Source organism: Canis lupus, chromosome 14 (assembly GCF_003254725.2).
Source record: "Canis lupus dingo isolate Sandy chromosome 14, ASM325472v2, whole genome shotgun sequence".
Taxonomy (NCBI): Eukaryota; Metazoa; Chordata; class Mammalia; order Carnivora; family Canidae; genus Canis; species Canis lupus.
The window spans coordinates 50,822,640-50,842,991 of NC_064256.1; the positions used below are offsets into that span (position 1 = coordinate 50,822,640).

General features: G+C 34.3%; 2 protein-coding genes across 9 annotated transcripts in view; one reads left to right on the forward strand and one right to left on the reverse strand.

The window, feature by feature from the left end:
* The window catches only part of LRRN3 (leucine rich repeat neuronal 3), a 35,247-nt gene extending 30,324 nt beyond the window's left edge, over positions 1-4,923 (forward strand). For both annotated transcript variants that reach the window (XM_025464658.3, XM_025464657.3), the window contains one exon: positions 1,913-4,923. In XM_025464658.3, the coding sequence (XP_025320443.1) occupies positions 2,272-4,398 (2,127 nt within the window). In that variant the 5' untranslated portion in view covers positions 1,913-2,271 and the 3' untranslated portion in view covers positions 4,399-4,923. The remainder of the gene's footprint in view (positions 1-1,912) is intronic.
* Positions 1-20,352, reverse strand: part of IMMP2L (inner mitochondrial membrane peptidase subunit 2) — an 848,292-nt gene that overhangs the window by 435,131 nt on the left and 392,809 nt on the right. Inside the window, exon 4 of one of the 7 annotated variants that reach the window (XM_049093423.1) lies at positions 3,772-3,842. The exons of the other annotated variants lie outside the window; for them this stretch is intronic. Coding sequence (XP_048949380.1) covers positions 3,803-3,842 — 40 coding nt within the window. The 3' untranslated portion in view covers positions 3,772-3,802. The remainder of the gene's footprint in view (positions 1-3,771; positions 3,843-20,352) is intronic. 7 annotated transcript variants of the gene reach the window in all.

The window sequence follows — 20,352 nt, forward strand, 5'->3', positions numbered from 1 at the left end:
AGTTACAAAGAAAAAAAGACAAATACCATATGAATATAAAAAGTAAAACAAATGAACAACAAAACAACACACAAATAGACTCATAGATACAGAGAATGCACTGGTGGATGCCAGAGGGGAGATGGGTGAAATAAGTGAAAGAGAGTAAGAGGTATGAACTTCCAGTTATAAAATAAATAAGTCACAGAGATGAAAAAGTACAGCATAAGGAATATTATCAGTAATATAATAACTGAGTACGGCAGTAGATGATAACTACACTTACTGCAGTGAGCATCTTGTTATGTATAGAACTGTTGAATCACAATGTTATATGTAAATGAATATAATATTGTATGTCAACTATACATCAATTAAAATAAAAAATTTTAATTAAAAAGTGGAATTTTCCACTAAGGAGGGCACTTGATGGGATGAACACTGAATGTTATACTATATGTTGGCAAATCGAACTTCAATTAAAAAAAATAACAAAAAAGTGGAATTTTCGATCAGCAAACAGATGAACTGATGAAAAAAGAAAAGCAAAAACACTTTTAATTCAAGATAACTTAATATGTTATCTGAACTTCATGATCCAGTTTTTAGATAAAATAATGTCTCAGGGAACCTGGTTGGCTCAGTCAGTAGAGCATGTGACACTTGATCTTCAGGTTATGAGTTTGAGTGTAGAGATTACTTCAAAATAAAATCTTAAAAAAAATCACATCTCTAAAAGGATAAGATGAAAATAATTAGGTGTGACTTTGAAATGCAAATTTTTTATAATTTTGAAAAATAAATATTTTACTTAAAAAAATGCTTCTCTCTCACTGTAGAGACTACATCTTCAACTATATTTATCCCTGTCACTGAAGCACCTATCTTAGAACGAGTCTACAGTATTTGCAAAATGATCATTCAGCAGACCACTATTGCTGGTAGGCAAAAAGCCCCAGAATGAAGAGCCCAGGCATGCTCCAGCTGTCCTGTAGATTTGCAGGAAGAGCTCACCAGCAGTCCAACTGATGGAGTATTTATCTAAAAGTAGTATGGTATTTTAAAATACAGCACATATCAAAACTGCAACTTGGTTTTGGATTGCTTATTTTCATGTGATAAAGACATAAGTATCCATTTAAAAGAATGAATGTCTAAGTGCCTGTTTTACTGATGTAATAAAGTTACTTCTTAATTGTTAGTGACTAATGGAACATAAGTTATTTTCAGGGAAAAATAAAAGTCAAACATTAATCTGAATTTCAGTAAAGAATGACAACATACAGGCACATCTATGGCAAGTTAGACAATCTCTTCCAAACACTGGGAAATTCAAGTCACTTTACACAAAGGAGACTAGGGAAAGAAATATGAATGAAAAAGGGGAAATCCAGCTAAATACCACTACTTCTCGGTCATTTCATGAACATGAATTTGTTTCTAAATGTTGTGTCCTGGGGACCCGAGGAACCATAGGCTAATTCATCTGATTGTAACTGAACAGTATTATTTACTTATAACCATTTAATTTTTCTTCTCTAAGAGAAAAAAGCAAGCCACCATCACTGAAAGATTTTTCATCTTTTTCCCTAGAACTAATTGTCAAAGAGAATGACAAATATGATAAACAAAATTACCAAATGTGAACAAGTAAAGATTGGAAGTAACAAAAAAAAAAAAAATACTGGAAGCATATTCATTACGTTTGATATAACACCAGCCTTCTAAAGATTCAGTTTCTTAGCCTGTCCAATGTGTGGGCCAAGGAGTCATAACAAGGACAAAGTCATCAAAACATATTGAATTAATTGTAAACTCTAAACAATTATATGTAAGAAAATCACAATCAGTTAATGGATATTTAATTATGGTATTTTTTTCCTTTGGACTAATTCTTCTTCTCTTTTTTCTTTTATGTTCCATTTTATTATAGTCAGCATCATGCTGCTATTCCTGCAAGTATTGAACAAGCATGGGATTTGAATATTACACTCCTAAATAAATGAATTGCTCAATTTCCTGTGACCATCTATACATACTCCATCTTCAGAAAGTTTACCAATATTCTACCATAAAGGGGACAGTGATCTTTTTTCCAATATGCATGACATTTCTGGACAAGACAATTGTGACACGAGCACTTATTTCCATGAAGAAAAACTTTGCAGTTTTATGGCATTCATCATTTGACAAATGCAACTATTTTCCTTATCAAGCAACTCTTACTGAACTTCCTAGCAGTAACTGTGGAATCCTTAAGGACCCATTAAATTTCTGAAGAAGGAAGCTAAGATGAAGGACATGCCACTCCGAATTCATGTGCTACTTGGCCTAGCTATCACTACACTAGTACAAGCTGTAGATAAAAAAGCGGATTGCCCACAATTATGTACATGTGAAATCAGGCCTTGGTTTACACCCAGATCCATTTATATGGAAGCATCTACTGTGGATTGTAACGATTTAGGTCTTTTAAATTTCCCAGCCAGATTGCCTGCTGACACACAGATTCTGCTCCTACAGACTAACAATATTGCAAAAATTGAATACTCCATAGACTTTCCAGTAAACCTTACCGGCCTGGACTTATCTCAAAACAATTTATCTTCAGTCACCAATATTAATGTAAAAAAGATGCCTCAGCTTCTTTCTGTGTATTTAGAGGAAAACAAACTAACTGAGCTTCCTGAAAAATGTCTGTCTGGACTGAGCAACTTACAAGAACTCTATATTAATCACAATTTGCTTTCTACAATTTCCCCCGGAGCTTTTATTGGCCTACATAATCTTCTTCGACTTCATCTCAATTCAAATAGATTGCAGATGATCAACAGTAAGTGGTTTGACGCTCTTCCCAATCTGGAGATTCTGATGATTGGGGAAAATCCAATCATCAGAATCAAAGACATGAACTTTAAGCCGCTTATCAATCTTCGCAGTCTGGTTATAGCTGGTATAAACCTCACAGAAATACCAGATAATGCCTTGGTTGGACTTGAAAACTTAGAAAGCATCTCTTTTTACGACAACAGGCTTATTAGAGTGCCCCATGTTGCTCTCCAAAAAGCTATAAACCTCAAATTCTTGGATCTAAATAAAAATCCCATTAATAGAATACGGAGAGGTGATTTCAGCAATATGCTACACTTAAAAGAGTTGGGAATAAATAATATGCCTGAGCTGATTTCCATCGACAGTCTTGCTGTGGATAACCTGCCAGATCTAAGAAAAATAGAAGCTACAAACAACCCAAGGTTGTCTTACATTCACCCAAATGCATTTTTCAGACTACCCAAGCTGGAATCACTCATGCTGAACAGCAATGCCCTTAGTGCCCTGTACCATGGTACAATTGAGTCTCTGCCAAACCTCAAGGAGATCAGCATACATAGCAATCCCATCAGGTGTGATTGCGTCATCCGTTGGATTAATATGAACAAAACCAACATTCGATTTATGGAACCAGACTCACTATTTTGCGTGGACCCACCTGAATTTCAAGGCCAAAATGTTCGGCAGGTGCATTTCAGGGAAATGATGGAAATCTGTCTCCCCCTAATAGCTCCTGAGAGCTTTCCTTCTAATCTGGATTTAGAAGCTGGGAGCTATGTTTCCTTGCATTGTAGAGCTACTGCAGAGCCACAGCCTGAAATCTACTGGATAACACCTTCTGGCCAAAAACTCTTACCTAATACTCTGAAAGACAAGTTCTATGTACATTCTGAAGGCACACTAGATATAAATGACATAACCCCATCAGAAGGGGGCCTATATACTTGCATAGCAACTAACCTGGTTGGTGCTGACTTGAAGTCTGTTATGATCAAAGTGGATGGTTCTTTTCCCCAGGATAACAATGAATCCTTAAATATTAAAATAAAAGATGTTCAGGCCAATTCAGTTCTGGTGTCTTGGAAAGCAAGCTCTAAAATTCTCAAATCCAGTGTTAAATGGACAGCCTTTGTCAAGACTGAAAATTCCCATGCTGCCCAAAGTGCTCGAATACCATCTGATGTCAAGGTATATAATCTTACTCACCTGAACCCATCAACTGAGTATAAAATTTGTATTGATATCCCCACCATCTATCAAAAAACCAGAAAAGAATGTGTAAATGTCACCACAAAAGGTTTGGACCCTGATCAAAGAGAATATGAAAAGAGTAACACCACAACCTTTATGGCCTGCCTTGGAGGTTTACTAGGGATTATTGGTGTGATATGTCTTTACAGTTGCCTCTCTCAACAAATGAACTGTGATGGTGGACATAGCTATATGAGGAATTACTTACAGAAACCAACCTTCACATTTAGTGAGCTTTATCCTCCTCTAATCAACCTCTGGGAAACAGGCAAAGAAAAAAGTACAGCATTGGAAGTGAAAGCAACTGTTATAGGAGTGCCAACAAATATGTCCTAAAAACAACTAACTAAACCTACTTCAAAGAAAAGCTTAAGACTGCAGCTGTGCTTGAAAAAAAAAAAGGCAGAGAAATATTGCTTTCTAGAAAGAAGTTTAAGCTTCACCAATGCTGCTCCTGACCAAGGGAAATATGTACAAGTTCAGCATTTTAATTAACTGGCTTCAAAGGGTACTGTGGCAACCAAATAAAATAATTCCATTTTCTAGAACTTTCATGTAACTTTTATGTCTGGACTACAGTTAAAGTGGACAAAAACATTTCTGTATTTTTTTTAAGTATATAAGAGTAGTTGAACTGAGCAATACCTCCTCCTGTGTTGTATTACACATATTAGCCACGAGTTTTTGCAGTGACTAGGTAACTTGAATTGACACGTGGTGTAATAAAATGGACAAATTCTGTAGAGTAGACACAGTGAGTATGTGGGCCTCTTTTATAAGAAAAAATACATTTTGGATTAAAACCAATTGCTTTTGTCTTGTTTTTGTTTCTAAATAAAGAATAATTTCTGGGAAATGTCATCTGACCAGGTATCATTTAAATGACATTTTTTTAAAACTGTTTTTTTATAATGAAATTTGGTATCCTAAGACACTTTTATTGGGTTCTGTAATTACATTTTTATAAAACACAGAAGTGAATTTAGAGTTCTTTATCAGTATTGAAAGGCAATAACAACATTCTTTAACCCTATATTGACAGAAACAAATCCTCAAGGATATCATGTATTCATTTAAATATTTTCTTAACAAGCAGGTTTTAGAATAGATTTAATTGATAAGTTCACATAATATAAATCCAATATCTGAGGAACTGAAATTTTTATTTTAATAATTAATAGTAACTCAAATGAAAGCTGCTTGCTTTGCAGAAAATATTGCCAATTTTTTCTAGGATTTATGATTTAGGTCTAGTATTCAAATCTCTGTGATTCTAAACACTTAATGTGCCTGACTGAAGTAATAAGCAAAAAATCTAATAATTTTCTGTGCTGCAAATGTAACAACCACATGAACTCAAAAAAGGTAGGTTTATATACTTGTATAGCAACTAACCTAGTTGATGCTGACTTGAAGTATGCTCTGATCAGATTGAACGGTTCTTTTCCTCAGGATAACAATTAATTTAAGAATTTTAGAAGATTAGGATTTTCTTAAGACTAGAATTTTAAAACTTTAAACATACTGGATTATTAATAGAATAAGTTTTTCAAGTACAATTTTCTGAAATTTTCCCTTTTATTTGGTTCACTGTCATATAAAAATGACATAAATCAGATAATTCCAGAGTTTAATAAAAATTTGAGAGAGAAGTTTTGGTAATAAAAGAAAAAGCTTCTAAGACTGATGTAGAGTAAAAGAGGGGCATCCAGGTGCACAGGTGATTGAGTGTCTGACTCTTGGTTTCAGCTCAGGTCATGACCTCAGGGTTGTGAGAACAAGCCCTGACCTCAGTGCAAAGTCTGATTAAGTTTCCTTTTTCCCTCTCCCTCTGCCCCTCCCTCCCATGAGTGTATGTGTGTGTGTGTGCATGTGTGTGCATGAGTTCTCTGTCTCTAATAAGTAAATATTTTAAAAACAGAGTAAAAGAAAAAGATGAAGTGTAGTTCTCTATGACTATATTTAAGACACCTAAAAAACACAGCTTAAAAAATGAGAATAACTGAAGTGCCAAAAACATTCCTAATTATTTAAAGAATCTAAAATAAGAAATCTAAAGATTTCATTTGCAGAAAATAACCAAAATCTTTTAGGGTTTTAAGTCATATTTCCAAACAAAACCCACAATCCTGCAAAATAAATGTATTTGTGTACAAAACAATATCCTGAAACAATAAAAAAAATCTAAGATAATAAGCCATACTTTTTACATGCAGATCACTTATCTCTACAAAGCTACAAGGCTTCCATGTTAATTGCTGCTGTGCCTGTTCATAATCAAACATTTAACTTTTCTTACAATAGCTTGGTGCATGTTATCAACATGTCACTGGCCTGTAAACACTTCCAGCACTGTAGTCATATCAATTTATTTGTTAATGTAGACATTTGCTTTTATGATAGCCTTGACGGTTTCTAATTAAATCCTGCTGTTTTTAACAATGTGGAAGGTAATTGTTATGAACTCTTTAAAACGAAAGGACAAATTGCGTTAATTTTAACACATCAAAATATGAAACTTGCTAATTCAATGTGTTTCCCAAACGCAAATTTTACAACCTGATGAATCACTATCACACAGCGGCTGACATTAGAATTTATCAGTAAGACATGCTCATACATCATGAGATGTTTCAGCACCACGGCCAGAGCTTTTTAGAGCCAGGCTATTTGTCAAAAATATAAGAGCTGAAATATGACCTATTAGGAAGCAGGTATTGCATAGGTCAGCAAGAACTTGCTCAGGTATCTTGTATGTTTCTTTTAAACCTATATGCCTGAAGAACTATAACAAACATAGCATAAAGCTTAAAATGCTTTCAAGCTACATTTTTCCTAGAAAACCTGTAGCAAATAAGCACTTTGAATAGTTACCTAACAGTGAACACTGAAATGAAGTATCTTTGTTACAGCCAAATAAATACAGATGGTCAAAGCAAATCATGATCCTATTTACTTGCTTATAATTTAATCTGAATTGCCAGTGAGAACAAAAAGACATGTTTCAATAATAAGAATGGTATTTCATACTCCCTATGTTCCCTTCTAAACCTCACATAAAATTAAGCTCTAGTCAAAGTACTTAAAGTATATAACTTTCAATTTGGTGATACATATAGATGCAATGGCAAACTTTACCTATAACAAATAAAACTCTAAGTTTATACCACTGTGAATGTCAACTGATCTTCTCACCTTGTATGGAGAAAAACATTTTTTTCATAAAAATGATTTTTAAATAATTATATATTTTCTAATTTACACTATATAATAAAATTCAAATTTTCTGAAAATAAACATGTCTAGTTGAATACAAATAATGTATAAAACGAATGTGGAGCAAAATGTGTGATTGTCAGCAAAGCCAATCAACAGTATGTTGCCAGTCATGTGCTATTTTCCCTAGAAAAGAAATGAAATCCATTTATGGTATGTATATCTATCTTTTGACACTCATTTCAGTTCCTACAATTTTATTCTAATTAGATAAAAAGTTTTTAAGCAAAATTATATAACAGCAAGCATAAGTTTAAAATTATAATTCCTGGGGATCCCGGGGTGGCTCGGCAGTTTAGCGCCTGCCTTCTGCCCAGGGCGTGATCCCGGAGTCCCAGGATTGAGTTCTGCATCGGGCTCCTGCATGGAGCCTGCTTCTCCCTCTGCCTGCATCTCTGCCTCTCTCTCTCTCCTCTCTCTCTCTCTCTCTCTCTCTCTCTCTCTCCGTGTGTGTGTGTGTCTCTCATGAATAAATAAATAAAATCTTTAACAAAATAAAATAAAATTACAATTCCTTAGTCTATTTAACTATATATTCTCGGGCTACTTTCAATAAATATTTACTGTATGGCTATTACTCCCTGGAAAAACGAAGTGAACAGAACAAACTTCATGCATTAAGGAGATTACATTCTACTGGATTACATGCTGGTTACATACCACTGCTTTCATTAGTATGTGTTAACTATGTTACCTAGTAGAGAGTCCCAGCCTCAATCCGTATTCTCACAGAATATTAATACTCAAAAATATCACAAATTTTGTTCTTGCTCTAGAAAGATTTTACTTATTATATGTTGATATTAAGAACTTAATTCAAATTTATTATTGATCTTAACACACACACACACACACATACACACACACACACAAATAGCAGCCTAATACTATCCTTAAACTGGTTAAATTAAAAGGCACTTAACTATGAAGAAAAACCTTAAAATTTCACAGATTAGCCTTTTACATGAAAAACATCAGATATGTGAGTAACAAAGCCAATAACAAAAACAACTAAAAGTTTAAAGATATGTATTTGCTAAATAAAGGGAAAATTCCAATGATATATCCTCACAGCTATCACAAGTATTAGAAAGAAAAAATTCTAATTGTATATGTCACTATTAAACAAAACCTTCAGCTTCATCCCAGTGTTGGTAGTCTACGAGATAAAGAATAATGAATAGTGATTAAATTGTGGCTAAATTTTCTTTCTTTTTTTAAAAAAGTATTTTATTTATTTATTCATGAAAGACACAGAGAGAAAAAGGCAGAGACAGAGGGAGAAGCAGGCTCCATGCAGGGAGCCCGATGTGGGACTCGATCCCAGGATCGCCAGATGATGCCCTGAGCCAAAGGCAGATGCTCAACCGCTGAGCCACCCAGGCATCCCAAATTGTGGCTACATTTTCTTTGATCAAATCTCAATCTCTCCCTCTCTCCCCCACTCTTTCTCATAACAAATTATAATAGGTAAAAGTTTGTTTTAAATATACTTGCCAGATATGTTTACTATATTGAACATTCCAAAACCACAATGATCTTCTCTTCTACCACCATCTCAGATGGTAATATTCTCACCCTTAGTTCTACAACCTGTACTCTATATCATTTTACCCTGACTAATGCATTGATAACTAGGTCACTGCTTGGGATCATGGCAATATTATAGTGGAATGAAAGAACTATACCTAGAATCAAAATGTTATAATCAGCACCATGGAGGTCAGGAAAAAGAAAAAAACTAATTGGAGTTTCAACACAATAGTGGATGCTTTTGTGTGTTCATTTGTAAAGTGGGGACTATTATTAAGGGTGACCCCTACTTTGATTTATCTTACTCCTCTGAAGCAAGGGAAAAATAAAACACTATTTGTACCCAAGGATAAAATCACAAAATCAGAGTTCATTCTGAAAGTTATAATACATATAACCAATCCTAAGACAAACCATTAAAAGATAAGTGTTTTAAAAAAATATTCCAGAGAAATATACATTATTTCCAAAATCTTGCCTAAACGTTTTATTAATGACATCACAAAGCTCCTCTTGAATTGACTAGTAAGCATTCAGTATGCTCAGGTGAGAAGATCATATGAAATAGAACACGACTCCTTTTTATTCCTACTGAAAATAGACAAGCCCACAGAGATTTGAATTTACTATTCTGGTTCACTTTACATACACATCAGAGGGCTCTTAAAGGTATGTTTGAAATAAGCCATATAGCCAATACCAACTAAGGGGTTAGATACATCACAGAAATATCAATACAACTTTTTCTTAAGAGTGAACTGAGGTATTTAAATAAGTAATAAATTCAGAGCAAATATCATATATGATTTCAAAAATAATGTAGAGTGGACAAAGTAGCAAAGCATAGCACAGAGAGTTATGGTTGACCGTGGCAAGCCTTCCAGGAGAATGAACTAAAATGGAATTTGAAGAACTCATGGTACTTTATGTTCTTCTATTTGTCTTTTCTGACTCTGATATATCATCAAAAAACTAATAGTACTATGTGACCAATGTAAGGAAAACCCAGCTTCTCATTAAAACATATAGTTCAGGGGATCCCTGGGTGGCGCAGCCGTTTAGCACCTGCCTTTGGCCCAGGGCGCGATCCTGGAGACCCGGGATCAAATCCCACGTCGGGCTCCCGGTGCATGGAGCCTGCTTCTCCCTCTGCCTGTGTCTCTGCCTCTCTCTCTCTCTCTCTCTCTCTCTCTCTGTGACTATCATAAATAAATAAAAATTTAAAAAAAAAACATATAGTTCAGTGTCTGAAGTTATTGATTCAAAATCCAATTGCAATATCCATTTATAATGTTTACTAGCCACTGGACAAATAACAGAGTAAGCTTGGGAAATATATTGACCATCCTAATCCTAGCACTGAGAGAATGAAAGTATTAAGCAAACAACAACAACAAAAAAACCTCCCTGTCATTTATGGTACCAGATTCAGGGCTAGTAAAGAGAAATAGTTTTTAAACCATAAGAGCTGCCATTATTAAAGCAAAAAGCAATATAGTCAAACACACCAAAGGAGTTTTTCAAAAGAATACTTTATAAAGATGAAATCTATTAATAGAATTCAAATAAAAGGCACCTCTGGTAAACATTCTTTTAATAATAGCTACAGAGACAAGTCACATACTCAAAGAACATGAAAACATGTCTCTAAGAGAACTTTGAGTCTTCTAGGATCCTCTACCCTGTTTTACTAGTCAGTTAATCCACAAACCAACATTCCAGTATATAGTTTTCATATCAAATAATTTGTTTTATCAGAGTTTAAAATGCATTTACAAACAGAATGCATGAATTTATATAATTATGTAATTTTAACTACCCAATTTAAACCACTGAGCTTAAAAACAAAAATCCTTCAGATGATGGATATGATATAGAAAAAGTATAAAAACAGAAGGAAAGAAACATTCATTTCTTCCTACTAACAGAATTTTTATCAATAAGAATATTTAAGAAGTAACAGATTGCACTGAAAAGAGGATTTACAGCAAAAAAACTTTGTGAGAATAAGGGTAGTTAGGGTTTCTGTCCAATGGATTATGTGTGTCTCAGTCCAGGCTCAGTCCTGAGGTGACAATATGATGCTTGAAATACTTTCCTGACACATAAAATGCATAGAAATTAGTAAATACGTTATGACCCTATTATTATATTTGAATAATACGCATTAATATATACTCGAGAGGCAAGATGAAAATTAGGAAGAGAAACATTTACTGAATCCTGAGCATGTGCCCAACTAACAATTTGCTATGGTCTTAAGAAATCCCCTACAGGGACACCTGGGTGGTTCAGCGGTTTAGTGCCTGCCTTTGGCCCAGGGCCTAATCCTGGAGTCCCGGGATCAAGTTCTGCATCAAGCTCCCTGCATGGAGCCTGCTTCTCCCTCTGCCTATGTCTCTGCCTCTCTCTCTCTGTATCCCTCATGAATAAATAAAATAAAATAAAAAGTAAAAGAAAAGAAATTTCACTACACATCTAAAGGAGAAGGGGTGTGGGAAAAATGAACATTTACCATTTTAGAATGTCAGGCATACTGATGAATGCACTTACTTCCTCTCTTGTCTGTCGTCTGTCTGTCTGTCTGTCTCTGTCTCTCTCTCTCTCTCTCTCTCTCTCTCTATATATATATATATATATATATGTAGATATATATACACACACATATTTTAATTAATTAATTCAATTTTCATTACCAGGAGTATTCACATTCCCATTTTATAGATCAGTCTCAAAGAAGTAATCATTTGTACCAAGAGAACAATAATAATGACAACAAAGCAAAAAGCCAAAAGATACAATATCATGAGAAATAATAATAATCAGGCACTTTTTTTAAGCATGCATAACCCACAAAAATAACTAACAATCCATCAAGAATATGCCAGATTTATTAATTGTGCCTACTATTTTCTATCTATTCCATTAACATGTTTCTTTATAATATCCTTATCTCAGTTTGCATGAGGACAAACATTATATGGTCTCAGTCATTTGGGGAATATAAAAAATAATGACAGAGAATAAAGGGGAAAGGAGAAAAAATGAGTGGGAAATATCAGAAAGGGAGACAGACATGAGAGACTCCTAACTCTGGGAAACGAACTAGGGGTGGGGGAAGGGGAGGTAGGTGAGGGTGGGGGTGACTGGGTGATGGGCACTGAGGGGAGCACTTGATGGGATGAGCACTGGGTGTTATTCTATATGCTGGCAAATTGAACATCCGTTTGCATGAGGAATTGGAGATATAGCGCCAGTATTTGTCAACTTCAAGTTATTACTTGCTGAAGACTGAACAGTGAGTACTAGTTTATCAATAACAAAACCTGCAAATATTCTTATAAATAAAAATTTTAAAATAAGTATATTCACTAACTACTCACTGGGTACAAAGCACTTCTAGGGACTTTTAAAAGACTTTCTTGTGATTATTTCCATGCATGGATCTCCGAGTCCCAATTTTTTTCAATCCCATCACTGTAAAGTACAAAATGGTCAATTACCTGTTTAACCTGCTTTTTTGACTCCCAGATAATAATATCGTACACAGTTACTCTGACCTTAGAAGGAGAATCCAGCTTAAAAAATAAGGATTGAGGGGGAAGGATTTTCTTTTCAATCTTTTGCCATCATCCCCATCCTTGCCAGTTCTGGAGCACCACCACCACCATCTTAGAGAGTCAGTAGTCAGTGTGCTCTGACAGAGTTAATCTTTGTTGGATCTCTTGTCTTGTGTTATAAGCCTTGGCTCCTGAGGAGTTCTAATTTATGAAATGGAATTTGTGAGTTGGTTTTGAGGAGTTCTAATAAATGGGTTTTGCTCTAGGAGAACAAAATTACTTAATAAGCAAACGTTAGATGTTACAGAGAGTTTGTGCATAAATGGGACAACAAAAATATTAAATAAAAACACTGCCAAACTTATCCATGATTAAAACCTACAGATGCCTATCTAAGAAGTTCATCATCTATACTTCCCAGCAGATGCAGGGTGGTTCAGTAAAATAAACAAATGAACAAAAACAAACACTTCCACAGGTTAATGAACTTCTATGAAATTAAACTGACAGGCAGAAATAATTTGATGTGTAAAGAAGTTTCTCAGTATTCAGTGAATACTAAATTTTGCTTGCAAGTATTTGAAAGCCACTATGCTAAACCATGTTCTAATTCCAAATGATATGCCCCCCACTTCGGTTATTTTGCAATGAATCATTGGTATGGTAGACCTTCTTCTGAGGAATGTGACTTGGAAAACAACAGCAGCAAAATTTCTAAACAGAAAAGCAAGAAGTGGCCCATGTTTTCATTCATATAGGCATCTTACCCTGCAAATGTGCTAGATACAATATTAACTATTAGAACTTCAAGACTGATTGTGATAGACAAATTCCTTGACATGATAACATTTACCCTCCACATGTAGGTGGCAACAAATAAATCCAGTAATTGCAATACAAGCTAATAAAATTTGATAGGCATGGGGATAGCTTATATACATGTGGGGGACACAGGTTATTATAAGGGGACCCAGAAAGGGTTCTAACAGCTAAGACTATCTTTACACAAACTCCCAATTAAAAAAAAAAAACAGAGAAATGCAGAGAAAGTGGTAATACGTGGAAGAGTTTGAATACCATCAAGGTATTGAGTCACTGAGAGAAAGTGCTGCAGAAGGAAAAAGCTGGAGCTGGCCTTCAGAAAGAAAAGTGGAAACATGGGTAAAAAAATCAAACTTAAAGTTGTTACTAACAAATAGTTTGTGGACACTAATATCCAAGGGAAAATGACAAGGTCAAATTTAGAAGACTAGGAAAAATAAAACACTGGGACTAATCAATAAGGCTACAAATACTAGTTCTCCATCTTTCAATCCTGTCTCCCTCTATAGCCAAGTCCTAGGCTCCCATCCTATCCCTCGTCCTCCATAGCTAAAAATATGAGAAGTAGGAAATGAAAAAGGAAATACATAAGCACATTTTATACACTACTCTCTCAGGCAGGCCTTCCCTAATTTGAAACACACACACACACGCACGTGCGCACACAACACTCGGGTGTACACCTTCACGTTCAGGATTAGCAGAGTCCATTATTTGCAAGTTATTCTAATTTCAGATATTTTAAAATACATCTCCTATGAAACCAACAGAGGTTTAAAATGTTACTACAGCTCTTCACTCTCTGCCCATGAGGCAGATAAATGAAAGAGATCGTAGGTATTTTGAGAAATGTTATACATAAAAAACCAAATGTGATTTAAAATTAAGGTCTATATCTTTCAACTTAAGAATTATCTAGCTCCATTTTCATTACCAATTGTACTTCTCTTTCAGAAATTTCATGAATATGTGACATAGACTTTAATAAGTATATGAGTATAAAAACAGATGTAGGAAAACCAAGGGGAAAAATAGTGTGTCTAATTTACTTGGACTATGTTTTCTGCAATATTAGACACAGTTCTGATGAGATTTCATAGGTATCACTTTTGTTAGATAACAGAAAAAAAAACTGTCCTTTATTATATGTCTCTAAGTGAGACCCTGAACTCAAAATAACTTTAAAATAGGAAAGAGTATTTGCAGAAATACTCACACAAATTGGACACTCATTCCAGATTTTCTCTACTTACTCACCACCGTACTCTCTCAAGAAAAAAGGTTTTATCAAGGTTGTCTAATATAATATAGGTTTTCAAAGTAAAGAGGTACATTGTAGCACAATAATTTAAGGTTTGATTTTGAAGATGTACTTGAAAATAATAGAGGAGCTAAGCATTAAAAGACATAATAAACATAATGAGAGATAACATTAACATAAATATTTGAGGATACTCCTATTAAATTTTCTCAAAAGTGTTTTAAAAGAACTGTAATACATAGACTATTAAATTAGTTATTTTTCAATTCTTCAATAACTTGTTTGAAAATGTTGTTGGACATTTTCTGAAACCAAGGGGCAATTCCAAACAGAAAATAAAATGGGTAAAAGCACATCTGCTTTCCCAAGATATTTAAAATGCCAGTGTCTGAGTAGCCCAGAAAGACTTCTATAATATCCTGCTGCTAGCCACTAATTTGTGGAGAGGATGCCAACTCACCATGGCAGATGTGTTTGTTTCATTTCACTCTGGGAGAGATAATAGAGAAAGGCCAGGGAGCTCTAGGACAAAATGATTACTAAATAAGTGTAATGACAGAGTGGTCTCTATTTTATTAATAAGAGTAACTCTCCCCCACGACTAGGCTATGGTAGCGAGGTCACTGTTTTTCAGTGTGAATACTTAAAACACCAGGTAAGAATATGTATGTCATATCCTAACTGTCATCCCATTCTTAAAAAAACAAAATTTAAGTTTGAACTTCACGGAAGCCACAAGATATAAAAATACTAGAAAGTCTGAGATCAGTAGCCCTAGACTTTGGAACTAAAGTGAAAATCTTAAACTTATAAGGGCATTATAAAATTTTACTGATTACATCTCTGTAAAGTACGTCTGAAGATATGACATTTTCATACACAATATAGCTGGCATTTGAATATATTACCCATAGCTACTCTGTGATGTCAGAAAAATTATGCTAACCTACCTTGATGAATTATTGGTCATGAGGTAGGAGATATCAAATAAAATTATCATCAGACAAATTTTCAAACCCTTTGAATCTTTCTACTCCTACAAAATGAGCACTATCAAATATCTGCAGATGCCTTTCCCAGTAGCAACAGGCTTATCAATAAAGATTTTTGCTATATTGTGACAAGACAACCCTGTGATCTTTAAATAATCTGGCTTCAGAAAGGAGCTTTTATATTAAGGGTCTCCTAAAGTTCCTCTTGACTTAAAATCCCAAGCTTATCATGAGGATGTCACATTATTCTTTTAAAATATAATATTTTAAAGCATAATTGTATATTCTCTTAATATAGTTTATAACGCATAATTATATAACATCAAGACACTACAGAAAATAGAGCCTCACATTCTCCATGTCTGCCATACAGTTTTATAAAAGCCTGCCATTTTGCCTTGCGTAAAGACGGTATTATCTGACTCTATTACCTTCACTCTTAGTCCAAGCTAGAGCTGTCCAGACATTGAAAGTGGCAAAGACGTCCAATCTCAGAATGAAAGAAGACTTCAGTGCTCACCCCATCACTTCACCAAACCCCAATATCCCCCCACAACACGGTTGACAGAAGTTATCTTTCTCTACTAGATAGGTCCCTTATATGTCAGCCTATTACATTTTTCAAAATTCTGAGAGTAAACAGATCATTCCCCTCGCGTTAAACTAAGCATTTTCTTCTTTCTAATCTACACCAGGTTTATTTTAGGGAACAACAACAAAAGAATAAATGTATCTATGTACCATAGATAGCAACCCTTCAAGTCCACTATGCTATCATGCCTCTATGTCTTTGCTCCACACTGAAGAAATCCACATCTTTAAAGTACTTCGGGTCACTCTTCTTTGGAAATGATCCAAATCATGAAACTCTCAAAATATAAACAGAATGCAACCCACCAGGTGTGCTAAACTCTAATCTCTTTGTTAGGGAGCAATGTTAATTAAATTCTTGCACTATTTTCAAATGATAACAGCCAACTCTAGGCAGACGAGGGTCATTACACTTGATGACAAATCTTGTGGTTAGCAACATCACCCACATCACCAAGCACTTAATAAATGCTGACCTACAATACATATAAATTCGTTTAACTTCTATGATGAAGATTCTAACAATGGCATATTTTATATTACAGGTGAGAGATTTTAGGCTTAGAAAGTTTAAGTAACTTCACAAGTTAGTGTTTATGGGCAGTGATGAAAGGGATTGGAATTTATATAAAAGTAAATTGGTTGCTAGCTTACTAACATCTATAGCTTACTAATACCTATAATAAAACACCTATTAGTTCGCTTATCATATGAACTAATATGACCTCTTAAATAAAGGTCACTCAGCAGGCAAAAGGAATGGGTCTTATGGCAACTTAATTAGTCTGAGAAGTTATAACAACAGAGAATTAAGAATCTCTATAGTTAGCAATCATATTTCCTTGATTGTATACTTTCAAAAGTAAAGCCTAACTCAAACTAGGAATGAGAAAAGACAAGCAGAGTCATCACACTTTTTTGATGCCACAGTCATTAGAAAAATCCATAGAGTTACAAGGCTTTCAGTCACAACCAGAAAGATAATCCCAGCTACTCAAAAAGAAAACTAGTGAAAGGTATTCCCATATATCCTGGTTATTTTATAATTTAGTCTCAGTACTCAATCCCCACCATAAGTAAATAGGATGCTGAGGAGGAGAGCATAGATTAGAATAACTAAAGCTTGTTTTCATCATTTAGCTACCTGGCTTCTAAACTGGTTTTAAATTGTATTCTACATAAATATGATCGCAACACTAACACAAAATTTAAGTTTCAGGAAAAAGAATTTTATCCTATTCTGGGCAATGTAAACTGATAGTATATATTCTATTCTAGGTATTTTCTTTAAGGCTAGATGGTCTATTAATTGATTCCATTAACTACTAGTAAGTCAGGATCTGCAATTTGGAAAACACTGAGCACCTCAAGAAATGAGTGTGGAAGTGCCATTTTACTCCTCTTTTCTTGTCCAAATCAGTTCAAAGCTTAATACTGTTTCTCTTCACTCCAGAAAAATGAGGGGAAGTAAAAGAGAAGAAAAGATGACAATAGCAGGTGCTGAAGTGGTCCTACATAAGGAGATGAGAAAAAGGTGAGCATGTTACATATACGCTGAGGCAGGCTTGAACATGTCCTAAAGAAAGGTTTGGGATTAAAACCCTTATCTGTATGACTCCAAAGTTCCTAATTTTTTCTAACTTATGAAAGTTCCTATTTTTTTCATAAGTTAGAGAATGGACTACAGGAATATAATTAATATATCTAAAATGCATCTGTCTAAAGATATCATACTAAAAATCTCTCAAAGGAGATAATAAAAATCTTGAAATAATTGAATCAGTAAATTTTCAGATAAACTCCTTATAGATTTCTAAGCAAGAACATCCATTGGTAGATTCCAATCTGAAAGCCATGGGGCTTTCAACTAGGAATGTTTTCCTGGGTTTCATTTCAAGAAAGGAGCAGTGAATAAGCTGCCATAAGAAAGTACCTCACAAAAAAAAAAAAAAAAAAAAAAAATTAAAAAATAAATGTTTGTTCATCTTCATACAAAAAAACAAATGTCTTTGTTCATCTTCATACAAAAAATATAAAATGTCTTTGTTCATCTTCATACAAAAAAAAAAAAAGGAAAGTACCTCACAGCCTTCTGCCCTATGTCTCTATGCCTCAATGCCCAAATCTCCCTCTGCTCTCTCTTATAAAGTCATTGGACTAATTCTAGTATGACCTCATTTTAATTTGATTAAATCTGCAAAGACTCTACTTCAAAATAAGGTCACATTCACAGGTACTGGGGTTAGGACTTGACAATGTCTTTTCTGGGGATATAATTCAACCCACTACAAGCAGAAAGAAATGCATAAATCTAGGATGTCAACTACATAGTTTAGGCAAGTTGGAATATTATGAAGATATGGTGGCTTAGTTCAAGTTCTAGTAGCAGCAGAGTATGGATGGAACAGTGTCACACTCCTTCCAACTCAGTCCTTTGAACATTTACAATGGTATAACAAAAATGCAAACAAAGTAAAATTATTTTTCAGGAAGAATTCATCCTACATTCAGTTTATACTAATTAACATGCTGGAAGAGCCATATAGATGCCTTAGAAAAAAATTTTTTTTCTGTTTGAAATTAAGAATTTCTTAATCAGTGTTTATTTAGTTGCTTTTGATTCATTTCACCGTTTCCTAATCATTGCAAAAAAAGATGTTAAGCCAAAATTACAATTTTCCATTATGCAAAACAAAACTTACACAGAACACTGGCATATTGCTTTATATACTTAGGAAGATCAATTTTTTTCTATTTCACACTTTCAGGCCACATTGCTTAAAGTAAGAAAAGGCAAATGTAATCAAGCTTGATAAGCCAAGAAGCCAAGCAAATGATAGGAAAAAAAATAATTTGATTTGAAGGGTAAAGACATTAAATTACCACCTCAATGCTATGAATGATAAAAAGCACAGAGTCAAAAAGCAGTTCAGTTTTCTGAAAACCAAGTGCTATTTCAACAGTTTTACCAAAGAACAGAAATCAGTGTCAAATTTCTGTGTGAGCTTTAATACGAATGAGTTAAGAAATTATACTTAAAATATCGCTTTGAAATACAATTGGAATACAGATGGATTCACTACACTTTTGTATAACGCTACTTTAAAATACAAAAAGTTGTCTCATTCATTCTTTTCAGTATATTTGGTGGATGTGGATAATGTCATATTGCCTAAAGTAAGTAATCTTGATGCCTTTGTTCTACTGGAGGAAACAAGATCCCTCCAGCTAGAGGTTTTCCTCTGCTTTTGTCTGTTCAGCACTAACACAACTAGGGTGACAGACTCATAAAGAAAAAAAGTGAAGGCACTCAGTCTGTCCAATGAGTTGTCCAATGAGCTGCATCCCTCCAGCACTGGCACTCTGTGCTTTACATTAACTCCTGGAGCCACAGGGCCAAAATAAGAAGGAAAATATTGCGCCTTTCTGCTTAGTTGTGGTAGCTACTCTGTATGACACAGGCAATATAATTCATTGTTTCTTATTTAACTACTTAACCCATCTTAAATTTTAATAGCCATCTACAAACAAACAAATAACAGAAGTGTTCCAAGTTAGGTGTAATTTACAGATACGACCCTGCAAAATGACTTACAATAAATTAAAACAGTCCTGTGAGAAAAGTGGAACACAGCTAAAAAAAGATTAGAGATAAGGTTCTACCAACATACACTCCTCTTGTTTTTTTAATTCATCTCAAGTCATATTCCATTCTTACAAACTGAAAAGTATAGTTCGTTGCTTTGCCAATGAAGGATGCCAAAAATTTTGTGGTCACTTGCCTGAAATAGCTTAGCATTTGTGCATCTTCAAATAATATAACTTACTTGTAAAACTCTTTAAGGCAAAAGAGAACTGCTTGCATCTATATTCTAGGGGGAAAAATATCGAACATTATGATGCATTCAAATACCACAAATACAGCAGAAAAAAACACTGCTAAGTATTCTTTAGTTAACATGATTTTTTTAAAAAAATATCACTACTGATCCCTTCATTTAAAATACTTTTTTTGGCCATTGTGACAATAAATGAGCAAACAAATGAATACTATGTCCATTTGATGTCAAGTATTTCAGCAACAGATAAACCAAGGATAAATCTGAAATGTTTTATCTTTGTCCTATTTACACTGCACATTGAAGAAAAGTTGTTGGAACTGAGCTAATAAAAGACTAAGTGAAGACACAACTTTACTGCTCAGGAATCTCAGTGGCATCACTACCCAAGAGGCAAAAATCCTAAATGATTCTAT